General features: G+C 32.9%; 1 protein-coding gene and 1 long non-coding RNA gene across 2 annotated transcripts; one reads left to right on the plus strand and one right to left on the minus strand.

Moving 5' to 3' along the window:
* Window positions 1-6,159: 6,159 nt before the first annotated feature.
* On the minus strand, window positions 6,160-15,369 carry LOC132301069 (1-aminocyclopropane-1-carboxylate oxidase homolog 11-like). Its single transcript, XM_059798358.1, has 3 exons — window positions 14,843-15,369; window positions 12,347-12,668; window positions 6,160-6,943 (listed from the first exon to the last, which is right to left on the minus strand). Exons 1-3 carry the CDS (start codon window positions 15,367-15,369, stop codon window positions 6,692-6,694), a joined length of 1,101 nt encoding a protein of 366 aa, XP_059654341.1. The 3' UTR covers window positions 6,160-6,691.
* Window positions 9,970-11,026, plus strand: LOC132299358 (uncharacterized). The gene is made up of 3 exons (XR_009480087.1): window positions 9,970-10,032; window positions 10,119-10,173; window positions 10,967-11,026. It is a non-coding gene; the product is annotated as an uncharacterized LOC132299358 (long non-coding RNA).
* Window positions 15,370-16,333: the final 964 nt, after the last annotated feature.

Here is a 16,333-nt window from a genome sequence, read left to right on the forward strand (position 1 = left end):
CTAAATGCTTCTATATTTATTCCCCCATTTTCATGGGAGGATAAAGTTGTTCCATTAAAATTTGCCATCCCATTAAAAAAAAGAGGTATTTATGTAATTTCAAAACACTCTTTTTTAGCTCATTTCATTGAATTAGGTGTAGGTTTCCTAATCTTCGTCTAAGACGCAGGCCTCGAAGACTTTGGCACTGCTACCAGCCTGCCTGAATACAAAGAGGCATTCCTCAAGTCTGTCACCGCAGTCGGCTCACGCGCCACCTCCGACGAGTACATTTGCGTCAACTCCATGGCCGGCTGCCAAGGAATCGTCCGATGTTCTGGTAAGAATTGAGCCCGGAGCTAATCCACCGGGTCTCTGCGCCGCCGAGAGGCAGATGGCCGGAGGTGACCGGAGACGAGGAGGTCGCTGGTGATTGTGTGGGTGGGGATGGTGGCGGCGGTGGAGGAGCAGCAGGCGGTGGTGGGGTGAGGTGGTGGTGGCGGTTATGGGATGGGGATGGTGTTACCGCCGCCGTGGTGGTGCTGCAGGCGATGAGGGTTTGGATGTTCACAACTGTTGGGTCCGATTTGCGATTGAGTGTTGGTCAGTATTAAAATTAATTAAAGTATGGAATTTGATTAATTAATATATGGTTTTCAAAATGAAAATTCTCATACATATGATGCATGTGTCTGATTGCCCATTCTAACTTCGCGAGATTTTGTTCCTTTAAATACTCCTATGGAAGATAAATTAGGCGTCTTTTTTTTCTATTTTTTTTTTTTTTTCACTTTTGTACAAACTTTAATATAATATAATTGAAAATTTATAAAGTATTTGGGGATAATTTATTGGCAAAGGACTTTCTGGACTTAGAAGCCCATTTTAAGGCTACAGAAGCTCAGCCAAACATGCTCTATTCTTTTAAATATAAGAGGAGTGCTAAACACAGTCGTGCAAGTCACTGTCCATTCACAGTGACCTTCTAATTGGTTAAAAATAATGTGTCTTTCCTAATTTTTTAAAATTTTAAAACTTCAACTTTAAGACCAAATTACCCTTTTAAATTATTTCTTCTTTCTTTATACCTAATAACCTTCTTTCTTTCCTTTGTTACATATATTAACTTTATTTTTAACAATTGTCTTCTTTTTTTTCTTTCTTTCCTGATTGGATATATATGTCTATATTTCATTATTTCTTTTTTAATTATTTACTTTCTTTCTGTTTTTTTGTTCACTTGCCTTATATATATATATATATATAGATATATTCCACCTTGATGGATTTTTTATTAGATTTTATATAATTTAATTGAAATAACCGTATGAGATTAAGTTTTAATTGATGTAATATTATAAAATTTGAATTTTAGTTAATATGTGAAACAAGAGAAGTATGGTTTTCTAATCTATTCACAGTAAATTACTATATATGTGTGTGAACAAAGAAAAGAAGATAAATGAAAAAAAAATGAAAAAAAAAAAGGAAAGAAACAATCAATTTACATAACATTTTTTTTTTTTCTCTCTCTCTCTTTAATATGGATCCAGAGAATAGAGGGGAGAAATAGTGAGAAACCCGAGTATATAAATAGTTAAAAAAAAAATAAAGAAATAAAAAAAAATAAAAAATAAGGTATGTAAACAAAGAAAGAATTAAAGATTATATAGGTAAACACGTACAAGTAGGATAAAAAAGAAAGAATAAATATAAAAGGGTAATTTGATCCTAAAAGTTAAAATTTCATAATTCCAATAAAATAGGAAAAGACGCATTAATTAAATTTTCTATAATTAATTTTCCAGCCAATAAGACAGCCAATAAGAGGTGCGACTGTGAATGGACAGTTGCTTGCGCGACTGTGTTCAACGCTCCTCTAAATATAATTCTTTAGGTTAAAGAACTTTTTGACAAAGTCAAAAGATATTTCTATAATTTTACATAGTATGAGAGTTCTACATTTGACCGTGTCAGTAAAATTAACCCAACATCGGTGTCATCATAAACTTGCTTCCTTCTTTTAAGTTAATAAAAAAAAAAATGAGAGGTGAGTGATACCTACAATGTTGAACTTTTGCAAATCACTTTAAAATTCACCGCCTGACATATATAATCTATTGTCACACATGCACTGCACAAATTCTTCACTAAAAAAAAAAAAAAAAAAAAAAAAATTCAAGTTTATTTGAAGATATATTTCATAGATGTCTTCAAGATCACAAATGTTTGTATACATAAATATAAGGTCATATAAAACAAATGAACGAGTTCTTGATTGATATTGTAATACCAAACTGGTCCTGAGAAGAGGCACAAATTCTAATTTTCCTTAGAAAATGGACTACCCCAAGTTCATTGAAGAGCAATTCTAAAATATATATATATATATATATATATATATTCAAGATAAGAATTTTAAATTAGAAGTTAGAGGTACAACGTTCCAAACCAAACTCCTGAAACAACAAGAAACAATCCAACAGCTGTGTTATAAAGAAATTTACAAGAGCAATTTTAAATTTGACTTCTCCACTTTACCTATTGCCAATAAAATAATTATATTCTAGATCAAGTTATATATATATATATAAATTAATTGTATTCTACGTGTTAAATATATACTTACCGAGTATATTTTAGATAAAGTGATATATTATGTAAAGTCCTGATCTATTGCTTTTGAGTGAGAGATTTTATCTACATCTTTTATAGTGACTCTATCCAATGGTGACATTCTAAACTTTATCTCCTTTTCAAATACAACAAAACGCCCTCCACCTTTTACAATTTCCTTTCCAAACACAATAAAACCGCCTCTACCTTTTACAAACCACATTCACCCTAAAATTATATTTTAGGAAAGAAAGTTGATTCTTGCGCCGAATAGTTACAATAAATTGCTAAACTAAGTATAAATAGAAAATTAAAAACTATTCAATTCAAACTTCTGCAACAAACAAGTCTAACAATTCTTAATCCATAAAAGGTGGATAAAATCTCTTGCTCATAAGAATTCTTAATCCATAAGTGTCCTGAACATAAATACGGCAATAAGAAGGGGCAATACAAAAGTGTGTAAACTATAAAAACGAGTCAAGGTGGATTGTCCCACCCTAGCACTTCCCCACAATAATTTTACCAAAGGCGTTCCTATTACAGGAATCGCTTCAGGCACACCCGTTACAATTTTTACTGCCCAATAACCAATTTGGTCCCAAGGTAAGGAATAACCCGTTACGCCAAAAGATGCAGTCAATACGACCAGAACCACACCCGTAACCCAAGTCAATTCGCGAGGTTTTTTTAAGAACATACGTATATAAAATAATTGTATTCTAGATAACACTGATCATATATGTATACATATATGTATGTATAAAATACATATACATATATGTATAAAATAATTATATTCTAGATCAAGTGTTATATATATATATATATGTATAAAATAATTATATTCTAGATCAAGTGTTATATATAGAGAGAGAATTTTATTCTAGATCAAGTGTTATATGCCTATATCCATAAAATAATTTTATTCCAGATCAAGTGTTATGTATATGTATAAATTAATTGTATTCTAGATAAAGTATTATTTATATGTATAGAATAATTTTATTTTATGTCAACTGTATACATACATATATATATATATATATATATATTGATTGTACGGATTATAAAATAACTGTATTCAAAATATCTATTATGCTTACGGAGCATATTAAACATATTAAACACCAATTGTGCAAATAAGTTATGTTGTTTGATAACTCAATTCAACGCTTAATTCTAAACGGGTTAAGGCTTGTTCAATTAAGTGTGTTTGATAACCCAATTTGAATATCGCTGAAAATGTTAAACATCGCTTAAAATGGGGTAAAATTTTAAGTAACATGAATATCACTTATCACTAAAAGCTGAATACTGATTTTTTTAAAAAAATATTTATTTTTTTAATTATCACTTAAAACTTAAGTACTTAAAATTTAGTACTTAAAAATTTTAGTACTTAATTTTTAATTTTATCAAACATCACCTAATATGTTCAATAATTCAATTACTCTTACTTAGACATTTCACACATTAGTTAGAAAAAAAATGATTTTATGAAATGACCAAAAAGGGCACAACTTATATAGTGAAGTCAACTTCTGTTCTTATTATTTATTCCATGACTATTATTTATGTTGTTTGATTATTTAATTCAGCACTTAATTCTGAATGTATTAAGCGCTTATCTAATCAAGTATGTTTGATATGCAATTTGAATATCGCTGGTAAATGACAGTTAAAATATGCTAAAATTTCAAGTATGTTTGATATGCAATTTGAATATCGCTGGTAAATGACAGTTAAAATATGCTAAAATTTTAAGTGACCGAAACATCATTTATCATTGAATAATGAATATATATTTATTTAAAATGTCAAATGTTGCAGTGAGATCCACCTTAATTAATTATTCAAGAGATCAGAACGTTACATATATAGCACTTGATCTAAAATATAATTGTTATATATATATATATATATATATATATATATATATATATACTTAACACTTGATCTAGAATACAATTAATTTATATATATATATATATATAACACTTGATCTAGAATACAATTATTTTATTGGCAATGCCTAAAGTGGAGAAGTAAAATTTAGAATTGCTCTTGCAAAAACATTTGTAATTCAACGGTTGGGTTGTCTTCCCGTTGTACCTGAGAGTTTGGAACTTTTAATCTAGCATTCTTATCCTGAAAAAATATATATATATATATTTTAGAATTGCTCTACAATGAACTTGGGATAGTCCGTTTTCTAAGGAAAATTAGAATGTGTGCCTCTTCTCAGGACCAGTTTGGTATCACAATATCAATCAAGAACTCAATTCATTTGTTACTTTCCAAAAAAACTCATTCATTTGTTTTATATGACCTTATGTATACAAACACTTGTGAGCTTGAGGACATCTATGAAATAGATCTTCAATAAACTTGAACCTTTTTTTGTTGCAGTGCATGCGTGACAAGATATTATATATGTCAGTAGGTATCACTCACCTCTCATCTTTCTCTAGTAACCTAAAAGAAGGACGCAAGCCTATGAGACATCGATCTTATTTTTTTTACCTCAGTTTTGTTATTAGGTATGATTAAAATTATCACATTTTGACTTTGAGGCACAAAATGTTAAAAAATAGTTGTACGCCGTCATCTTGTTGCCTCTGCAATAACAACAGCTAATTATTTACGTAAAACAACCATCCATAACATTTTGACTTTTGAGGCACAAAATGTTAATTTTGGATTGTCATCTCAAAGAATTGTTATTTAATTTTTGTTTTCTTGGTGTGTTTGATGGGTGTTTTACATAGTATTTTTATAAAAATAAGAGAGATAATAACATATTTAAAAAATGAAGAGTTAAAGTGATATACTGAGTATACTCATAGGTGTTTTTAACACTTAACCTTGTATATATATATATAATAATTATATTTTAGATCAAGCGTTATACATAAGTGTATGTATAAAATAAGAGACTTAATATTGACACTCCATAATTATCCTCTGACATTCAAACCCTCTTTCTTTAAAAATTAAATTACAAAAGAGTCCTTACATCACTCAATGTCTAGTACTTCTTATATTTTCAATATTATAATTGCCCTCCTTAATTTTATGATATTTTATCTCTTTGTGGGACTCTTTTAGAATTCCAACTCATTTTTACCTTTCGTTGACCAAAAAGTTTAGTTTCAGTTTTCATTTTCATATTTTAGCATCCCGCTTTAGTTTTTATTTTAATATTTAATTTTAGCATCCGCATGCGAGCGCGATAAAGAATGACAAAATAGTTTCCAAATTACTTTCTCAATAAAGACTCCAATGTATATATAATTCCTAAAAGGCATTTATTGTAATGTCAAAAAGAATATTGAGTCATCAATCAAATAATTTATTATATAATATGATCGATTTTGTGTGCCTATGTATTCATAAATATGTAATTGTAAATTATCAAGGTTTTTTTTTTTATTTTTTTATATGTAATTTATTTTTTTGTTTAACTCTAATATTTTCTTCTATAATTGCTTTACAAGTCAAGTTCGTTAGTGGTTTTTTTTTTTCTAGCACTCTGTACTTATTCGTGATTGGTCATTTGCCTTTATATATATATATATATATATATATATATATATATATTGGTATTGGTTCTATTGTGTTGCTTCAATTTTGTTATGGTAGTTTATTCGTGTAGGACTTGGGGAGGCTTTTTTTTTTTTTCCTTCTAGTGTTGGTGCTATTGTCGGCTTCCATTTTTATGAGGAGAGATTCGCAGAGGAAGGTGGGCGGAACGTGAAAAAGAAATTAAAGGGAATTTGCATTTGGCAAGTAAGAACCCTAAGGGCAATTTTGGTATCAAAATTATAATAACCAAACATTGTGTAATATACCAACTCTTCTGAAATTTCACTTGGAAAGAGAAAGAATGGAGTGCTTGACAACCGAAGTCCTTAACAACGGCCATAAAAACAAGCTCTCTAGAATTAGTAATCATAGTTTTTATAGAACTGATAGGCACTCTGTTACTAGAAAAGTGATTACAAATCTACTACGTTTTCGGATCATTTTTCAACATTAAATTTGAGCAAAAATCCAATTATTGTTCAGTCTTTCTGTTACTAGCAATTGCTCATCATAGCTTGAATAGAGGAAGAACTGAGGAACGAGTACCATTCAGTTCAGACCTCGCGGCGGCTAAATCTGTGATAAGAACTTCCTTGTATATAGGTGGATTGATCTCAGATAGAAGTTCCTTTATAGGTCCACACGGCTTAGATACATTCCTAGTGCTGGGAGAGAAGAAACATGCAGTTGATACCCTTGGTCCAACTGATCGAGCCAGTACTCTGTGCTCCACACTTTTGAACTTATCGTTGGTGATAAGCTGTACATGTAGGAAATCAAAAAGAAGAAAAAGATCAAACCCAAAAAAAAAAAAAAATTGTGATATGTATGATAATGCATTACCCATTATATCTCGTTACATAGTTCACACTAAGATTAGAGAAAAAGAAAGACCAAAGTTGACGTGGGTAGAGTAAGTAATGAATGATATGATAACATGTGATTTTTGACTAACGCCTTGGCTTAGATAGAGCAGAATGACAAAAAATAAGATTCATGTAAACTAACCCAAATAGTTAGAAAAAATAAATAAAGCTTTGATTACCATAAGACCCGTCTATATATGTTTTAAGGACATTATAAAACGACTAATGAACAAGTAATTCATTGGTTTTAACTATACCTGCATAAAATCCCCAAGGTTTGCTATAAGAGCTTTTGGGACAGGATGCACATCAACCCAATGATCTTGATGAAGACTTTGAAGGCCACCAATGCCATCTTGGAGGAGAAGAGTTAGAAAAGGCAGGTCTGTATGTTGGCTCAAGCCTTGAGTCAGGTCAGGCTTATAAATATTTTTATATAAAGGTGGAGCAAAGTCCTTCACCAATCATAGTGCCTTCTTTGACTATTATACACAGTAGAAATATATAAAAAAGAAGAGAAATGAGATAATTGCTTAAAGGCTTGAATGATATGAATTACTCATTCACATCTCTAATATTTATAGATAAAATGAGCACATGTTCGTATTACAAGAAATGAAACTAAATCAAATCAAAATCAAATTACAACTTACTCTAAAGCATATTTTATTGCATATTCTATAGCATAGTCAACTCTCTGCTTTTATGGTAAGTCATACCATAAATAGTGGTATCATATATGCTAACATGTGCATAGTCAAATCTCTGCTATTATGGTAAGTCATACCATAAATCGTGGTATCATATATGCTAACATTCCCCTTAAGTTGGTACGCGCGTGGATATCTGAAACGCCCAATTTGGACAATGCATTCTCAAACACAATTTTTGTTGATGCCCTTTGTAAAAAAGTCTGCAACCTGTTGAGAGCTTGTGACAAACGAAGTGCAAATTTGACCAGAGATGATCTTCTATCGAATGAAGTAACGGTCCACCTCTATATGCTTGGTCCTGTCATGCTGAACGGGATTTGCTGCTATACTAATGGCAGACTTGTTGTCGCAGTAGAGTGAGAATGGAATCGACACTCGAAGGCACAAGTCTGTCATCAAGGTTTTCCGCCAAAGCAACTCACCTACCCTAAGAGCCATAGCCCTATACTCTGCCTCTGTACTAGATCGAGAGACAACATCCTACTTCTTACTGCGCCAAGTAACCAAGTTACCACCAATAGTGGTACAATAACCTGAAATAGACCTCCTATCTGAAATTGATCCTGCATAATCAGCATCTGTCCGAGCCTCAACTCGTAAGTGACCATGATTGACAAATAAAATACCACGGCCTAGACACCCTTTTAACTAGCGAAGGATCCAAATAGTTGCATCAAGGTGAAGGGCACGAGGAGAGTGTATGAATTAACTCACGACACTCACGGCATAAGTAATGTCAGGTCGAGTCATGGATAAATAGATGAACTTCCCCACAAGTCGTTGATACTGACCAATATTTGACAACAACTCCCCCTCAGAATCAGCTAACCGATGATTCTGCTCAATCGGAATATCAACAGGTGTAACAGAAAACATCTACAGTTAATTTGTTCTTCATCTCATTCATTAGACAGACCAGTGTTGTTAAAGGTGCACCTAGGCACCTAGGCTCGAGACGCAGGTCTAGCGCCTGTTGTCATCCTAGGCTCACTAATGTCTACTAGGCGCGCACCTCGGTTGCGCCTCGTCCTATTTGTTAGGCACGCCTCGCTGTTTTTTGTTTTTTTTTTAAATAATTATTCTATCTCTTAAACCCAAAAGGGTACTTTTAGCAACATAATAAACAAATAAGAAAGCCTAAGCATATGAGAGAATAAACTTGTGTTCAAAAGAATAAACAAATAAGAAAGTCCAAGACCGAACATAGAAAGAGTGAGACTATGAGACCAACGACGAAGCCATGACAGGTCTTTCTTCTTCTTCTTCTTCTTCTCTACTCCACCCTTCTCATCTTTGTTTACTTCTCTCTCTCCGTCTAGTTCTCTTCTCTCTCTGCCTTTTTTTTTGTTTTTTTTTGGGCTTTATTTTTTCTCCTTTTTATTCTTTAACACTTTCTCTTTCTTCTCATCTACTTCTTTTGTCTCTGCCTCTTTTTTTTATGGCTCTATTTTTCTTTTTCTTTTCTTGTTAACAGTTTTTTTAATAGATTTGTTTCTTTATGTGCTCTGTTTTTCCATTCAAGAAAACAAATATGTGCTCTGTTTTATGGTTCTTTAATGCTTACATAGTTGATGGATTTACTTTTTTGTATTTGATATTAATTTTTAGAATATTGGTATGACTTGTGAGATATGAATGTTATTGTGGTAATTTAAAATTTCAATTGTGCACCTCACTTCACTCAAGTGTGCGCCTCGCGCCTAGTCTCCAAAGGTGAGCCTTGAGCCTTTAATGACTACTGGAACAGACCAAGTTGTATAACCATATTACATTCTGCGGTTATTTCACCACTTCAAAGAAGCATTTTGGTTTCCTATTTGCTTGAATTGCATTATGTTTAAAAATTGGTTGAGAGGGGGCTGTTATGGCAGGTATTTGTCTATCCTGTCTTGTAGAAAACATCATCCAAGCATTACCTGGTTGTACAAAAAAATTCCCTCATCCAAAATATTGAGTAATGATCTTGTACTGGAAAGTTTTTACCATAAATCAAGTTCAGTTATACTAAGCATGTAGTTATAATGTTGTATAGACACATATATTCCAAGTAAATGTCAATTGTATATATCTACTGCGTTCTTTCTTGAAGCTCAGCTGGTGAGACTTAAACTTGTTACTTTCTTCCAGCTTGTGAACCATGTTTACTTCTCTCCTGATGGACAATGGGTGGCAAGTGCTTCATTTGACAAGTCAGTCAAGTTGTGGAATGGTAACACAGGAAAATTTCTTGTCGCTTTCCGGGGCCATGTAGGCCCTGTCTATCAGATAAGGTTTCAATTTTTTCTACTATGTTTGTGTTATTGTTCATGTTTGTTCTATTTCTATAGCTAATCATTGTATTTCATGTTGTGTGCAGCTGGTCTGCTGACAGTAGATTGCTTTTAAGTGGGAGCAAAGACTCGACACTGAAGGTATTTTCTAGAGCTTGCATTTGTTGTGGTTCTTTGTGCCCCATAACTCTCATTGCTGATGAATCATTCTTTGTTTTACGCCATAGCATTTGAGGGCACAAGTTCATCCTTTGAGGCATTGTAGAAATAATAAAAAAAGGGTCATTACGTAGTGGTCCCTGTTAATAAGTGGCTGGGAGGGGCAGATTAGACATAGACCTGAACTCTGGTATTAATTATTTGGACAAAGTGGCTGCTCTCAGAATTGGAACCACATTCTCACATTTTACAGCCCGTTTTGCCACAGCACCAGGCAATGGCCGTTTATGGAAGCAATAGATATAGCTATTTATTTGAGTAATCACAAAAAATGATGATAAAAGAAATGTAAGTAATATACTTATGACAGCCCTAATGACCCCACAGATGTCATGTTAACACAGCTATCTTAAGTGCCACATAGAACAACAAAGTGGACCTCATTTTGAGCATTGAGAACATGGAATTGAAATTTCTTTGGGCATTTATAGGACCTGTAACTTAATTTTGGTAAAAAAGTTGCATTCATCACTAACTTGCATGGTTGAGTTGGCTGTGGCTACGGCCTAGGAACCAGACATGTATGTGTTCAGCTCTTCTCAAGCTTACACGGCTCACATAAATTGTAGAGATTGTATGCAGTTGTAGGGGTCAGATTTGACTTGAAATGGGCTGCGGACACCGTTGTATTATCGAAAAGTGTGCAGTTTAAATTTGTATTGTTCTAGGGCACACCCATTTATGAAGTTTAAATTTGTATTGTTCTGCTTTCCAGGTTTGGGATATCCGGACGCAGAAGTTGAAACAAGATCTTCCAGGTCATGCAGATGAGGTACTTTCCCCTCCAAAAAAGCCACTTCACACATATTTTTTCAGAATATTTTGATTAATTTATCCGTGTTCTTTCCAACTGGGTTTTTCTAGGTTTTTGCTAGCTGTTGATTGGAGTCCAGATGGTGAGAAGGTAGCATCCGGTGGTAAAGATAGAGTTTTAAAGCTATGGATGGGATAGAATATACAAGGGAGACAAAAGGTACATGCAAGGGCATGATCCAAAAGGTGTTTCATTCAGTGGAGTTCTGCAGCCTCCATCACAATACCGTTGTACAAGTATGGCATAAGAATAAAAGGAACATTATAGATCGGCTTCGCGGGTTGTAAAACGCTGGCTAGTTATTGCTTTTCTGCGTATTGAGAAGATATTGACTCTTTTTTTGTTTATTTGTCAAGCTACAGTGACTGTGTTTATAGTGATTCTAACATCTAAAGCCCAGTTTTATATTCCATCAGAATCGTAGATCAACAAACATATGGCATGGCTTGCATGTTAATTTATTTTGTTTTAAAAAATAATATATTAGTTCTAATATCTAATTAAGGCCAGTTTATTTTGCTTGATTTATGGAAAGTGTAGAAAGATGAATGGAGATTCCACTGTAACCTTAACTACCAATAGAATGATTAATAATAATACAGAGAACTCATGGACATTTTGTTATTAGAAAAATTATTACATATCTATTGCAGTTTTTGACTCTCCAATCATTTTTAAACAGGGAAATGATAAACTTTGCGACCAGTTTTTGTTGCCACGGATGTGTGACATTTATTACAACACTGAAAGAGATGAGAGAGTTTATTTTATTTATTGCCGACAAAGAGTCCTTGTCGGACTCTATCCATTGGGCATTGTAGCAGTACTTTTTGCAACATTAGAACTTAGCAAAAATCCAACTATTGTTCAGTCTTTCTGTTACTAGCAATTGCTCATCAAAGCTTGAATAGAGGAAGAACTGAGGAATGAGTACCATTCAGTCCAAACCTCTTGCCCTTCACGGCAATTAAATCTGTGAACCGAACTTCCTTGTATATAGGTGGATTGATGTCCGATAGAAGTTCCTTTATAGGTCCATACTGCTTAGATATATTCCTAGTGCTGGGATGGAAGAAACAAGCAGCAGACACCCTTGGTCCGACTGATCGCGCCAGTACTCTGTGCTCCAAACTTTTGAACTTATCGTTGGTGATAAGCTGCACATTTTGAGAAGACCAAAGTTACCGCGAGTAGGGTTAGAAATAGAGAGAGAGGCTTTGTTGTTGTTTAAGGATATTAACATCTACTAATGAACAAGTAATTCATTGTTTTGAACTATACCTGCATAAAATCTCCGATGTTTGCTATAAGAGCTCCTGGGACAGGGTGCACATCAACCCATTGATCTTGAAGGCGAATTTGAAGGCCCCTAATGCTATCTTTAAGGAGAATAGTTAGAAAAGGCAGGTCTGTATGTTGGCTCAAGCCTAGAGTCAGTTCAGGCTGTGGGCAAATTGGGTAATAGTGGCACAAAAATGCTGCACTCTTCATGCACTCTGTGCTTCCCAAATAGTCGCTGCTCAGTCCTAGAGCTTCCGATAGTAGTTCACTTAGTTGCTCCTTCAGTATGATTATGCATTTCACGTACTCTTCCACTTCTCTCCTGCACAAACAAAATTAAGTATTTGTGGACTTCACCTACAACACTAATATTACCTTAATGAAAGATTAATAATGAAATAAAAGAACCATTTTAACTAAACAAAATCCTGCAAGATCTGATAAAACAACTAAAAATACTAAAAAATATGATATCATTGTTGTTATTACCCTCCACATGAATTGGGTAAAACTCATACCATATCCGGGGTCATTGCCCCTAAGGAATCAATCGCACTCGAGATAATTCAAACTTGAGACTTAATACTTCATGATGCACTAAGTTAATCGCACTCGAGAGGATTCGAAACATCGAATCTGAAACTTAATGCTTCAAGAGGCACTAAGTCCTATTGCCTCTAAGAAATTGATCGTACTCAAGAGGATTTGAACCTGAAACTTAATATTTCATGAGGCACTAAGTCTCATAGCTTTACTACTAGAGGTTCTTTTCCTCCAATGTTGCAAAGACTTGTAAACCTGAGTATATAATTGAAAATAATTTTTTTCCCGTGTTAACACCATCTAACAAAAATATTATAGAAAGGAGGTTCATATATTTTTATTAAACATGAGGGGACTAGGTGCAATTCCTCTTTTTTTATTTTTATTTTTTTTATTTATTTTTTAATTGATGTCCAACATGGGCTTATATTTGTATGAATTTTGAAAATACAAGTTATATATATTATATATATTTTTTCCAAACTCACTATCTTTTAGGCTAATATATATTCTTTTCAAAATACTTGTTTATTAGCCTAAAAGATAGTGTATATAGTCTTTTCAAAATACTTGTTTATTAGCCTAAAAGATAGTGAGTTTGGAAAATATATATATATATATATATATATATATATATATATATATATATATTGGAAGGGCCCAAGTGAAATTTCTACGAATTTTGAGACATTGAATTTATTTATAGAACAACTATTTTTTATCAGGGTAAAACAAAAAAATTTATATAGTTAGGGGGGCACGAACACGACAGGATAAAGATACTAACATAGCAACATATATATATATATATATATATATATATATATATATATATATATATAATGTTTTTATGTAGACTTGCATAAAATTTTAAAAGTACATATAAATCTAAAACAATAATTGTTGATCACAATCTGTGTGTGTATTAATTACTAACATTTCCTCATAACAAAAATATAACCAGCATTTCCTTATATCTCCTCATCATAACCCAATTCTCCCTCTCTTTCTTATTACCGTTTATTTATTTTTTTTTTTTGAAGAAGAATAATGTTGAAGTATTTAGAACACCTTGTTATGCTTATCCTAACAATTATACAATGATTTTAATAAAAAAAGTTACATTTTGTGGCCAAATACATGTGTTTTTATTAAATAGACATGTCAATGGATCGGATTTTGGTCCGACAACTCATATATGAATTGAAGATTTAATCTGATAACCCATAACGATCCGAATCCGATAATCTGTTAGTTAAACAAATCGGATATGAACTATGGTCGATCCGATGCGATAATAATCCGATTCAAAATAATATATTATACAATATATTAAATATATAATCTAATTTTATAATATAATATTTATGTATTATCAAAATATTCTTATCATTATTTTCTCCTCTCTTTTTTAACTCTCTTTATGTTTTCTTATTCAGAAATTTTTATATAATTATATTTTTCATATTTTATTTATTATTTTTATTCTCTTTTGACACACACATATATATACACACACACATATATATATATATATATATTACAAAAATTTTAAAAATTGTACACACACCCCCTTATCTGATCGGTTCAGATAGGATTATCGGATCGGATATCCGTTTTTTAACAAAATCGGATATGAATTTATTAACAAAATATTTATCGAATTATCGGATGCAATAGGATCGAATCGAGCATAGAGATCGGACCAGCACTGATCATGTTCGAATCTGATCCATTTACAAGTCTTTAAAGTTTAAACACGTGTTTCAAAATTGTGAATACATTAAAGAAGTATTAGAAACGTATATGCAAATATATATGAGATTACATCCCAAACAAAAAATGTTTCCTTGTAAAGTATTTGTGCTTTGATACTCGAAATATGTATTTTTAAAAATAATAATAATAAATAATTGAAAAAAAAAAAAAAACACTTTGCAAGTATGATGATACCTGGCGACTGAAGGTAACACATCCCGGTTCACCATATCATCTTTGAAAACAAAAGATAATGAATCCGCCCAATTTGCAGCAGCTTTACTTGAATGGAGAAATTCGTTGCTGTAATATCTCACACTTTGTGTTCGATCACGGCTATAAAACTCCATCTTTGTCTCTGCAGGTTGCTCATGGAATCGTCGAATACCTTCTATCATCCCATCCATTACACTATCTGGTACTCCATGGTTGACAAGTTGAAAGAACCCCCATGTTTCTGATGCTTCGCGGATTTCATTGACAATCTCATGCCGACGTTGGCCACCATTTTCAAAGCCTTTGAGGTCTACAATGGGGATTTGGCGTGTAGTGTTTGATGATTTTTGAAGCTTCTCTGGAGGGTTGATGAAGATCCTGGGGATGCTGGTAATTCCAGCATCCGCAAGTCCTTTAACTCCAGCTTTTGTTCTGTCGAATTCATTCACTGCTTTTGCCCTATTGTAATCTCCATCAATAGAGTTTTTAGTGGTTGAGACTTCCATGGATGAAGTCGTGTATGAACAAAGATGACAAGAACTAGCTAAAGATGTTGATGATGAGTCGCAAGAAGTGCGTGTATCGTTATATAGCGAGTGTTATGACAATAATGAATATATATTTATTTAAAATGTCAAATGTTGCAGTGAGATCCACCTTAATTAATTATTCATGTCACAATTTTAGCAAGTTTTATTCCAATTTTGATCAGCTGATTGTAGTCTCAAAGAAATTTTTCTTTCTAATATTTTAACATAGGCAACAAGAGGATGACTTACAACTATTTTTTGAACATTTTGTATTTCAAAAGTCAAAAATTAGTATTAATTTTACTAAAATTCCTCAGGTTTGATCAAATATTATTTTGAAATAATTTTTAAAAATTATTATTATTTAGATTCAATTTTACATCTCCGTCAACATGTAAAAAGATAATTTTATCTTTATTTTTTTAATTCATTTTTAATTCAAAATGTCAACAAACATAAAAAGACAAATTGCCCCATTACTTTCTCATTCTAAATGCTTCTATATTTATTCCCCCATTTTCATGGGAGGATAAAGTTGTTCCATTAAAATTTGCCATCCCATTAAAAAAAAGAGGTATTTATGTAATTTCAAAACACTCTTTTTTAGCTCATTTCATTGAATTAGGTGTAGGTTTCCTAATCTTCGTCTAAGACGCAGGCCTCGAAGACTTTGGCACTGCTACCAGCCAGCCTGAATACAAAGAGGCATTCCTCAAGTCTGTCACCGCAGTCAGCTCACGCGCCACCTCCGACGAGTACATTTGCGTCAACTCCATGGCCGGCTGCCAAGGAATCGTCCGATGTTCTGGTAAGAATTGAGCCCGGAGCTAATCCACCGGGTCTCTGCGCCGCCGAGAGGCAGATGGCCGGAGGTGACCGGAGACGAGGAGGTCGCTGGTGATTGTGTGGGTGGGGATGGTGGCGGCGGTGGAGGAGCAGC

The sequence above is a fragment of the Cornus florida genome, unplaced genomic scaffold, assembly GCF_030987335.1.
Source record: "Cornus florida cultivar Cherokee Brave unplaced genomic scaffold, ASM3098733v1 CherokeeBrave_3.0.0_Hap2_Chr03, whole genome shotgun sequence".
Taxonomy (NCBI): Eukaryota; Viridiplantae; Streptophyta; class Magnoliopsida; order Cornales; family Cornaceae; genus Cornus; species Cornus florida.

What these genes read in the sequence shown, in the direction of transcription:
- LOC132301069 (XM_059798358.1), bottom strand. Translation starts at nt 15,369, where the DNA reads ATGGAAGTCTCAACCACTAAAAACTCTATTGATGGAGATTACAATAGG. An exon ending in GTGTTACCTTCAGTCGCCAG is followed by an intron (nt 12,669 to 14,842) that starts GTATCATCATAC and finishes TTGTTTGTGCAG; the next exon opens with GAGAGAAGTGGAAGAGTACG. An exon ending in ACATCGGAGATTTTATGCAG is followed by an intron (nt 6,944 to 12,346) that starts GTATAGTTCAAA and finishes CTACATGTACAG; the next exon opens with CTTATCACCAACGATAAGTT.